At 40.3% G+C, this 12,192-nt stretch overlaps 1 protein-coding gene across 1 annotated transcript in view; it reads right to left on the minus strand.

Moving 5' to 3' along the window:
* Nucleotides 1-1,285: 1,285 nt before the first annotated feature.
* The window catches only part of Znf292 (zinc finger protein 292), a 36,283-nt gene continuing 25,376 nt past the window's right edge, over nt 1,286-12,192 (minus strand). Inside the window, exon 7 of the mRNA XM_055599367.1 lies at nt 1,286-10,188. Coding sequence (XP_055455342.1) covers nt 3,109-10,188 — 7,080 coding nt within the window. The 3' untranslated portion in view covers nt 1,286-3,108. The remainder of the gene's footprint in view (nt 10,189-12,192) is intronic.

Below are 12,192 nucleotides of genomic sequence, written 5' to 3' on the forward strand. Positions count from 1 at the left end.
AAAGGACCCGGGTTCAATTCCCAGCACCCACATGGCAGCTCACAACTGTCTGTACCACCAATTCCAAGGCATCTGACACCTTCACACGAATGCACATAAAATAAAAGTTAAATAAATTATTAAAAAAAAAAAAAAAAGAAAGAAAAATGCTTTTCTGGTCAACTAAGCCTGGAAGATTCTCTCATTAACAACTACCTTGTTTTCTACAAGACTTTAAAATACCCAATTAGCCAATGCACACTCTCTCCTTTTAGAGAGGCTGGAACACAAGAAATCTCTGACCACAACTCACTATTCATGACCACAAAGTCTTGCACTAGTATCTTTTATAAACACCCGTTTCTAAGTTCTACTTAGGGTTTCCATCCTTTACACTAGGTGCATGCCTTGTTAATCTCCAGCTCACTCAGTCTCTTCGCTGAACAGTGTCACCTGCCTACAATGAGTACATTAGTTGTCCAGCCTCAGTGCACTCAATGCCACCTTTCCCTTCATTAAAACATATGGTATCTGTCCAGTCTTTTAGAACATAACTGAATTTAACACTCCTGAAAAACTTTCCAGGACCATTATGCTTAAATTAGGGCAAAGATGCATTTTGAATAATAAGGTTTTGAACTGTAATATAAAAATGCTGTGACAGAAGGAGGAGGAGGAGGAGGAGGAGGAGGAAGAGGCGGCCCACTAAGGATGAAGCCTTGGGCAAATTTATGTTGCAGGAAGAAGCTACTTTAAGAATAGATTGAGAAAAACTCTACTTGAAAACATATAATTTGACTGTTACTCATTACCAATGGCATTCCATTCCAAAGCTTTCCCAGCATGCTGTTTTGTAAGTTAATTCTGTTTTACAATCAGTTTCACGCTAAAAAAAAAAAAAGCTTACTCTAAATACTTTTGCCACTCAGTGTTGGCAAGCCCTCCCCTTGGAAATGGAGAAACTGTAGCGGCCAATCTCGTACCGAGGAAGGAAAGCACCGATGCACTGGTGCCCTCCGAGCCACCTCCAGCCTTCCTTGGTCTGCAGGCAAGGTCTCATTCGGCAGCACAGGCCTGCTTTTGAGGCAGCTCTATGCACTTCAATAACGTGTCCCCAAATGCCTGTTCTGCATTGGCATTTTCACTTACAGTGGCTAAATCACAATGAGTGGCAAGGACCCTCACTGCTACTATAGTCTATCAGACACTTTTGCTAAACACCCATCTTTGAAAGTGAGGAGAGCTTCTAAGAAAACTGTATGAAAATGTCCCAGGAACAGAAACTTAAAAGTATTCAGTTGTTTAAAAAATATAAATCAACCATGAAAACCACCTTTATTTTAACATTAATAAATAACAGCTGGCTTACCAAGTGGTAAGGATTTTCATGTGTCAGCTTTATGCACACTGAAAGTCTTAACAAGGTGAGACCAACTACTCAACACAACCCATCACATACCACAAATAAAACCGTAGTACTTTAATAATAAAATTTTAAAGTTTCCAAAAGAAGTTAAGCTCATTCCTTCACCATGCTTCTTTATTCAGAGGACCAGCGATTTCAGTGAAGTGATCCATTCCCCTGCAAGTCTGCGGCTGTACAGGGGAACACACACTCATGTGACCACAACAGCTCAGGCTAACACTGTGCAGGTAACTGCTCTGTAACATGTCAAAAAGCAAACAAACCAAACATAAAAACAAACAAAACCAATGCAATTGATGTCAAATAGGAAATAGCTATGGAGAGGCTGCTTGCTTCCAGTACTGCCTTCAGCTGTGTTCCCCACGAGGCTGTCAGCGCTCCAGGCACCTCCTACCTCCCAGCAGAGGGACGGGGAATAAAGCTAAGCTAGAAGAACTAGTTACTGAATGATCAAATAATCAATCATGACTAATACTGTTCTTGAGGACTAATCTAATGAAAATAGTATCATTAGATAACGTGAATACAGACAAATCTGCACAACCTAATGCCTATAAACAGTAAAATCAAAACATGACTTCCTTATAGAAAGTGTTTCATCTATGGAACTATAAATGTTAAGGATTCTTGCATTTTATAAACACAAGATGGGCTCACTTTGATGATACCAATTTAAAAATTTATAAAAATGTCTAAAAAATTCTTTCCACAAAAGTTTATACAGTTTAAAGCTATACACCATCCATAAACCTCAGAAAATGGGAGGAAAAAATCTGTATAAGGTCACATACAAAAGAACAACTGAAATGTGATTTTATTTAAGGCAATACTGGGCTACTTCACAAACCACCACCTTGAATATTTACACTGCTCCACTACTAGTTTCTATCACATTGACAAAGGATATCTTAAAATACCAATGTTTAAAATCTTCAACGTAGTAAAGTCTTTATTCACATTTCCATTACATTTCATGGACTCATAGTAACTATATCTGATTAGAAGCAATGGAAAAAGAAAAAAAAATTCTGTAGCTATATGAAACTAAAGAATCTGCTCTAATTTCACATGAACACCATCCAAGAGTAGAGGATGGCAAATTCACAAAGCAGAGTGTTGTAATGTGCCTACCGTGCAAAAGAACTTGACATCACCTTGTAAATGTTTTATGTTAAAAAAAAGTAACTATGGCAGTTTCTAGTTTTAGTTCAAAAAGTTCTTAATTTAAAACAATAAAAGTTTAAAAACTTGATCACTTCGTTAAAATTAAAATTGCAAATATAAATGTATCATTTACTCATTTAGACTTACAGACTGCTGGTGGCAGCAAATGATTTACAATAATATATACAAAAGAAACTATCTACAAATAAAGAGACCTGCTGCTATACATGAGTGGTGATCTGCTGAAGAGATACCAGTCACACGAACAATTCAGTATACTTCATGGAAAGGACAGCGGGGTGACAGAAATTTGAGGCTTAACTCAATTATTTACAGTAACTGAAGTATTGATTATGTTCAAGTCCCATAGGGATAAAATAAAGTTCTACATGACCAATGTCATGGCTTTTTTTTTCTTCATTTTTTAAAGCTAGGTTAATTCACGCCAACAGATTACAAAGCTCACAATTACAGCATGCTTGATGGCTTTCTATTTAAAATGAAACTACAAATGGTCTGTACTTATAGTACATGAGTCATCAGTACTGCCCTCTGGCTGCGGCTTTCCCTATGCTGACTCCTTTTAGGACAGTTCTATCTGGTTCATTTGATAGCACTTCAAGTTTTTCTACACTGACAGTAGGTTTCATTTCCTGAAGCTGTTTTAGGACAAGCTCAGAGCAATCTTTAAGAGTCTTGTCTAAAACAATTTTTACATTCTCACTGCACTGAAGCTTTGAGGGATTGGCAAACTGTACAAAGATTTCACTTTCTTTACAAGAAAGCACATGATTTCCACCAGTCACAGCAGTCTTATCAATATTTCTTCTTGAATTTGAATGGGATCCTCTTTTAGTGCCACTGTTTGAATGGTCTCTGTCAGTATTTTTCTTCTGCTTCACTGCAGACTCTTCCAGAAACTTGAGAAATGATGCTTCAAATCCCATTGGTTTGAAGGAGCTCCAGTCAAAGGACGCAGGATGCTCCTCCGTGGTTTGAACTGCTACAGCAGTCTCTTCCTCTTTATGTGTATTATTTACCTCCAACAATAACTCTGGCTCAGTTTTATCAACCTTTCTTTTTTTATTTTGCATGATGTTTTTCTCTTTATGAACTCTCTTCAAATTACCAGTCTTTTGTCTTTCTGATAGGCAGGAACTATTTTCCTGAAAATCATTATTTACCTTTATAGTGTTGACTTGGGTTTCTACATTTGTGCTATCTTCATTTATTAATTTTGCAATAAATAATTCTGTTAGCTCATCCATTTCATCCTTTTCACCTTTTCTGACATCTTCCTGTGGAACGGTAGCTGGTTTTGAGTTATCAATTTTCTCTAACACAAATGTGTCAGGATCTTTTACATCATTTTTACCATCTTCTTGTTCAGAGGTTTCCTTTTCTTGCGGGCTGCCATAGCGCTTAAAGACAATAAGAATATTGCGGTGTTGGGATGTGAATGCCTTGGACAATTTATGGCACTTATAATGTCTAATTATATTGCTTTCGCTTGTAACAACAGAAGTGCACCCTTTTATCATACATGGATACTGGGTCACAAACTTGCTTGTACACTCCGACAAGGCGTCGTTTCTAGCCTTTATGGAGTACACATGCTTCCCTCGTTTTAGAGAATAAGGCTTATTTTCTTCTATCTGCACAATTTTTGCACTCTTGTTTTCTAAATTACTTTTTTTCTTTCGCTTTGTCTTCGGCATTTTTATTCCTTCTTTTCCAGATCTGCTGTGTTTTGTTGCCTGATGTTTAGACTTTGACTTTTCTTGGTTTGCCTTACTTGATATATTTTCCTGGCCAGTTAGTTTTCTTGGCCGAATCAGATGAGCCTTATGTTTGTCATTATGCTTATTAAAAATGTGCCGTAGAAGGTTAGAGCGAGTCGCATATATGCGGTCACAGCCTTCACAGTCACACTTGTATATGCCATCTTCTTCCGTTTTACTTGTCCGCGCTCCAATCCCGTGGTCTACCTCAAGATGAACAACATAGCTCAGGTAGGTGGTAAAAGAAGATTTACACTCCAACTGATCACATGGAAATTTGCCGACATCCACAGCAGCAGCCATGCTCTCAATTTCCTCAGGGGTCATTTCATGAAGTTTCATGTAGTGCTGTATTAGGCCAGTAATTGCTTGGAAAATCCTAGAGCAGTCACTCACCTGACACCGAAATTCTTTCATTGATTGTTTACATTCAGTTTCTTCACTTTCTTTACCAGCTTCATTCTCTTCTTCAACCTCTGCAGAAAACGCAGGAAGATTTGATTTATGTACAGCCTGGTAATGAAGAATCAAGTTTTGCTGTATTGTAAATGCAGCAAAGCATCCCTGGTGAACACAACTGTAGGGTCTGTATCTTGCTGGAAATTCAGAGGACTGGGAAACTGGATTCTTCTCTCTTTTTTCTTCCTTTTCTTTTCTATGCCTCTTATTTTTCCTTCCTTTGGTTTTCAAGTTTGCGAGATTAGCATTATATTGCTCAACAGTGACTGTGACAGGCTGTGAAGAACTTTCTGGTTTCTCAGGACTTTTTTTTTCTGTAAGTTGTTTGTCTGGGATTACTGCTACACTTTCAAGGGCCTCATCAGTCACTGCTGGTGACTCTAAGGGCAGCTGTGATTCTGCTTTCATTTCCTCTGCTATGGGTGGTTGTTTTTTCACTTGGTTAATTTGTGGAGCTGACGAATTTTCACTTTGAGATTTTCTTCCATATGGCCTTTTTATTTTTAACTTTACCATTTCTTCTGTTGTAAAATGATGCACCAACTGACAGTGTGCCCGGAGATTAGAATTTCTTGTAAATGTTTTGGTACATGTGGGTACTACACATTTAAATGGAGCAAATTTTAACTGATTCTTCTTAATTTCAAGAATCATCTCTGGAGTATACTGATGGATTTTACCATAGTGTTTAAACAGGGCATCCTTTGTCATGGCACTGTAGTTACAGTCTTGGTTTTGACACACGAAGGGCTTATTAACTCTGTCATTAAGCTGAATGTGCAGTATTTCGGAAACTGGCTGAACTACAGTATTTGGAGCTGCCTTAGCGGGAGCAGGGGGCAACGCTACTGGCGTGTTTGCCGGCACACACTGGGGAGCTGGAGTGGCGAGGTCGGTTTCTAATTTTAAGTTTCGCAAACCTTCTAAAATGTCCTGTATCTGATCCTCCTTACGTAATGCTTCAGACTGAGGAATGTTACTTTTTGTGGGCATTACAGTCAGGAAAGAGGAACACTGAGAAGAATCCGGTAACTTGCTTTCTGGGATAGAGTTTACTGAAGGAAGCTGCAAGCTGTAAGTTATCTGAGCATTCTGTGGTGTCGCACCAGTACCCTGAGATCCACTTTTTACCTCAAGTATTTGAGAATTCATAGCAGTTTTAATAATTTCAAGAGTCTTTTCAAAGTTCTGTATAACATTGTCTTCCGAAACCTGCAAATCAGAGTTCACTGGTGTGCATGAACTCAAAGCCATCATTCGGGAATCACCATTTTCAGTTTTTAATGTTAAAGGGGTTAACATTGTATGGGGCTCAAGACTGGCTTTAAAGTTCTCTTTTACATCAGTTATAAACAAATGATTGTCAATGTTATTTAATTTCTGTGTGAGATTTTCCACCAATGCCCGAGGTTCACAATCTGGAATCATGTCTGAACGTGTATTAGGATCAGGGACTGTAAGATTCTTCGCTGTAAGTCCCAATTTTAAGTCTGTTGGTGCCACATTTTGGGAAGCATTAGATACAATTACTGGAGAAGCAACTTTTTTTCTTTTCTTAGACGCACTATTTCCTTTTTTATTCAAATGACTGGATCTTGCAGTTTGAGGACCACTTATAACAGAAACTTGTGCACCATTACTGGTAAAATTTTGTGGTGGCTCTGTAGAACTACTGAATGAATTGGAGCACAAACCATTTTCAATAGTCTTCAGCAGTAAATCACTTGTTGTAAAGATAGGCAAACTGTTACATTCCTTGATGGTGGAAGTTTGGGAATTTGGTGTTCTGCTCTGGTTTGGTGAGGTGTTTTGGTGGCAGGCAGTCTGTAACAAGGGCGTCACAGCTGGACCTGGCCTGCCCGCTGCATTCGCCTGTGCTGCATCGGAGACACTGCCCGAGGGGGCAACCTGAGAGCGCAGCTCAGCACCCTCCAATGTGCTGGGAAGGCCGGCAGTTTCTAAAGCCTGCTTAATAATTTCACTCCCTTCTTGACTAACGCCAGTGCTAAAGTTACTCACATCCCATCCAGGAAATGCGCTTGATAAGAAGGCCGGGCGATTCTCCATAGAAAGAACTTGCAGGAGCGACGGCTCTTTCAAACACGCTTCTGGATGAAAGGCAGAGTGGTGTGGCTGCTGCATGCCTGCTGCACTTGGAGAGAGAATCATGCTGGCCAGAAGGGAAGGCTGCCTGCCGCTCTGTAAAAGTTCCTGTGCGATTTCTGTTCCATCCAGTGGTTTGCAGTATGACCTTTTAGACAGGTGTCCACCCAGGGACCTGGGGTTAGTGAAAGCCCTGTAACACCTGCTACAGATGAATTTGCCATCTCTGATGATGGCGGGCCACTTAGCCCTCTTGTTGTGCTTCGGTTTTCTTTCCTTCCCATTTGGGCCTCGACCTCGTTCTTTTTTCACTTTCTTAGATGCAGACTGTTCGCCACTGGTGCTGCTGAAGTCATCTGTAATATTCACTTGTGAAGGAAGAACTCCATTTTCACTACTGCCTCCTTTTAGAAAGGAGGAGTTCATGTTTCCTTCTGTCTGTGAGGGATAATGGTTTGTACTATTTTCCAGTTGGGAAAAAACAGAATTAGTCTCACTGTCTGCCGGTGAAGGGAAGAGAGAGCTGTTTTCTGTGGGTAACGGAAGGAAAGGATCTGAGCCGCTGTCAATTGTCAAAGGCAAAACTGTTTTGGTTAGGTCTTCCATCTGTGCTGGCAAGGTAGCATTAGACAAATTTTCCATCTGTGGACATAATATAGCATCTTGTGCATGTTTATCCTGAGAAGGCATGTTTGGACTTAGGACACTTTCCACTGAGGGCAACAATGGAGCAGGTACACTTGCTAAATGAGCTGGAAAAATGGAAGGCGAAACATGCTGCAACTGGGCTGAACAGGCAGGATTCCCACTGGCTTTGGTCTGTGGTGTAAAAAAAGCATGATTAGAGCTGCTCACTTGTGACGGCAAAAAATAAACACACTTTCCATGATTTGGTGTATTTACGCTGTTAGGTTTCTGACCTTTCTTAGTCTTCCGCTGCATTTTAAAAGCAGTATATTGGTCAGGGTGTGCTGTCTTCATGTGTTTTCCAATACTCTGGGAGGAATTGTATGTTCGAGTGCAGCCCTCAACCTGGCAGCTGAATTTCTGAACTGGGGCTTTTAGAGGTATTGCTGGTGCTCCCGATGAACTGCTCAGGTTGGGCTGGGCTGGAGCAAATGAAATACTTTCTAGTGTCTTAAGAGGTAAATCATAAAGGCTGGATGAGGTTTTAACATTACCTCCACATTCAAACTTGGAAGTTTGTGAACTATCTTCAAGTCCGGCCTGGTTTTGTACAGAGAAGCTCATCAGAGAGTTCACCTGTCTTTCTAAGCTTTGTGGGTTAAGGTCACCCATCTTCAGGGATTCTGAGTTTGATAAAGAATTCTGAGCAATCTGGGCATCATTTAGGCGCCCATGCTCTTTCTGCTCTTCGAAAACAGGATGACATAAATTGACACTAGTCCCTTCCCCTGGTTTATGCATGTCTGTGATCAGTGGCTCACCAGTGCCTTTCACAGTTAGGTTTTCTTGCTTTCCAAAGGCATCCTCAATTGCATGGTTGACAGACACCTTGATGGACACGGCTACTTCATTGGCCTGAAGAGCAGCAGTATTATCAGGGTTTTCAAGGTCATTTGACAATGGTATGTTAGCTTGCCTGAGTTCATTGGCAGAGATGTGGCCATGGTTAATCACAGCTAACTCTGCTTTGCTTTTATCCCAGTCATCACCAGGTCCTAGGCTCTTGTCAGTGCTGTTCTCTGAAGGAAGCACTGACCTTCTTTCCCCAGTGCTCCCCTCCGTGCTCTGATTCACATTGTTTCCAGATGAGTTAAGTTGGTCCTCAGGAACACTGTGATCATCCAGATGCTTTTCCATCTCACTCTGAGAACGATACACCTTACCACAACCTGTGAACTTACACGTGTAAGTGTTATAATGTTGTGCTTCATGATCATACAGTAAATAAGCTTGCGAAAAAATCCTGCCACATTTTGGAAATAAGCACTTTGCTCGAAAGACTTGATGCTCTTTTCGGTGGGCTAACAACTCTGCATAGCTATTGAAAGCAGCCTTGCACTTCATTTGTATACATATGTACGGCTTACTGCCACAGTGCATCTGTAAGTGATCACTGAGGTGGGTGACACTCACAAAATGCCTTCTGCAGTACTGGCAAATTACTTTCTTGCTTTGCATTTCAAGAAAGCGTTTGGCATCTTCATTATCCTTATGCCCTTTTACATGAGCAATTAAATTTTTGAAGTACTTAAAGCCCTTTTTACAAAAAGTTACAGGGCAATTAAACTCATTTACAGGTACCGGTTTCTGGACAGGGATCACGTCTGGCTCGTAAGACTTATCTTTGTCATCATTCTCGTCATCTGAACCATCATTGTCATTAAATACTATAAAATCTGTCGAGTAAAGACTATTCTTTTTTATGGGCCGCTGTTCCTGTTTCGCCACAGTGTTAGGAGTGGTCTTTTGATGTTCGTGAGTGGTTGTGATCTTAGGAGGCCTACCCAATCTTCTTAATGGCTTCATAGCTGCTAGTCTCTCTTTACTGGACTGCTTAACATGCAGTGTGACATGAGGGACAAAAGTCTCTTTAGAGTTAAAATTCTTTGCACAAATGGGACAGCTGTAAATCCCATCTTTGTAATGTTTTTGGGCATGCCGTACTATTCGGTGTCCAAGAAATTCTTTGTCACACAGCACACAATACTGCATGTAGGCTTGCCAATTCCTAAACCTAGCAGATATGAACCCCCTTTCTTTTAACTGTTTTATCTCCTTCTTCTTTTGCTTTTCATCATCAGCATCTATCAGCAGGCCAGAATCAGACCCAAGTCCACCAGAAAGACCATTCACAGATGTGTCTCTGCTGTCATCCTGGTAATCTACTTTTTCATATACTTCACTGTCATTCAATTCATCAATCGAGGACACAATAGACGCTTCTTCTCCCATTAGTGCGAGACATTGTCGTTTTAAGGTTTTCCAATCCCAAAATTCTGGATCAAAGGGCCACTGAGTTTTCAAAACAAGTAAGAGCTCACACCTTAGAGAATTTGGTATAGGAAGATTCTCCTCATCGTATTTCTGGTCTGGCTGGTTATATAACATTTCCACAGCATAATACGCATCTACTGTAGGCTCAATAAGAAATTCACTCAATTGACAAGCACGCTTAACTTCCAGATCATCAGGCAACAGACATGAAATGGTTTTGCAGATTGATATTTTCACTTCAGTACTTTCTGTAGATTCCAAGCGAAGAGCTTTTACACATAATTCTATGCAGGTAGCAAGTCCAGCCCCTTCAGTCTGAAAACAAACAAACCAGGAAAGGTTAATCTATGCCATCAAACACATATTCTTTCTCTCTCTTATTTTTTAAAATTGGGTTTTCAAGACTGACATGTGCTGTTCTTGAACCTTAAAATAGGAACATGGGAAAAGATATTCCTTCTGAAATCAGCTTGCTGTGGATATAGATTTATAAGAAACCAGAAACGATCATTAAAAACACAAGTAGTAAAAACTAAGCAAAGACTTGTACAAAAACAAACAATAAAAACAACATAACAAAACCTGATATAGGCAAACATGGAAATTCTCTCACTTTTCTAACTTTTCAGACCTTTTATAGAGCAGAGGTCAAGAGGCTGGAGGGACCACTCGGGGTTAATGGAACTTGCTGTTGTTCAGAAGACCCAACTTCGGTTCCTAGCACATCACACAGCTCATAACCATAGAGTCTGATTTCTGGTCTCTGCAGGGCCCCACAAATAAATGAACACACCCACTCATATGAATAAAAACAAAATCTATCAACAGTGTTAAAAAGACAACAACTCCCATGACAGAGGTCAAAAAGCACTGAGATTTAACACTAGGCGTTAAGCTATAAAATGAAGTAAGGATCTAAAGAATGGGTAATAGTAATTAAGTATCTTCCTATATATGGTCTGCTTTAAATTTGGATTGGTAATTTTCAACAAATACAATCTTTTGCTTGTTTATTTGTGGAGACTCTTCTTGGTTACCCTTGACTTGCTGCTGGGCCAGGCTGGCCTCAACTTCACAGGGCTCCACCTGCCTCTGCCTCCCTGAGTGCTGGGATCATGGGTGCGCGCTGCCGCCAACAGCTGCTTTTAAAATGCTCAATTATTAGGTTTCTGCATTTCCAAAAATTCCGACTTTTATAAAATCTGGGCATTTTAATAGTGTCATTCTTTTTCATGCTTTATTACTTTGTATCTTTTTTCTTTATACTTTATCACATTTTCGTTATCCATACTATTAGAGAAATTAATCCTGTTATCCTCTTTGACAGTGTTTTCTATTTATTTTTATGTGTATGAGTGTTTTGGTGCTCTTGACAGCCAGAAGACAGCAACAGTTCCCCTGGGACTAGATTTACAGGTGGCTGTAAGCTGCCAGGTGGGTGCCCGGAAGCAAAATTGCTTGTGTTTGCAATCACTACACCAAAGCTCCAGCCTCTGATTACTTTTAATTCTGTGTCTGTGCACATGAATTGCAGGTACCAAAAGAAACTAGAGGCACTGGATTCTGTGGAGGTGGAGTCACAGGAGATGGTGACCTGCCTTGTATGGGTGGTGGGAACTCAACTCAGGTCCTCCACCAGAATACATGCTTTCCCCTCAGAGCCTTTCCTCAGAGCCATAAATCTACTATTCTTTGATGAAATTATTTCAGACATTTTTGTTTCAAGACTTTATATACAGTGCATGGTTTGTATGCTTGCATGTTTAATCCTAGCCTTCTCTCTGCTAATATTTAGTCATAGAAGGCAGCCACATACTTTGTCGGCCTTGATGATGAACTTACCTTAAGCAGGTTTTTCTTTTTTAAGTATCTTGTACTGACAGCGTGTCCCTTCAACGCAATTCTGTACTTGCTTCTGCAACTGTGTCACAGCGGAGGTTTTTACCTCTTACAAATTTGTCATTCATGTGGCATGGGAATTTCTGAACTACACAGCCCCCAAATCCGTATTAAGACTCATGGCTATGATTTCTTAGGGCAAGATTTACCTCTTTTGACCCAGAACTCAGCTGAGCCGTATCTGAGGCTGTCTATTATCCAGCAGTGCTATACTTTTCAATGAAATGGTGCTTCAAAGGCTCCAAGCTGTATGTGAGTGCAGGACATAGAAGCATGCCGATCTCACCCCTTCATCTGAGACGGCTCAGCACTTCATCAGCGCTCTACACAGCTATCGCCGGTCTCTGAATGATACAGATACTTAGGTAACACAGCACATACCCACCAGTTCAAGCTTTCTTTTGCCTTTGGTTTCTGTCA

Source organism: Psammomys obesus, unplaced genomic scaffold (assembly GCF_907164565.1).
Source record: "Psammomys obesus unplaced genomic scaffold, mPsaObe1.curated_primary_1811, whole genome shotgun sequence".
Classification (NCBI taxonomy): domain Eukaryota; kingdom Metazoa; phylum Chordata; class Mammalia; order Rodentia; family Muridae; genus Psammomys; species Psammomys obesus.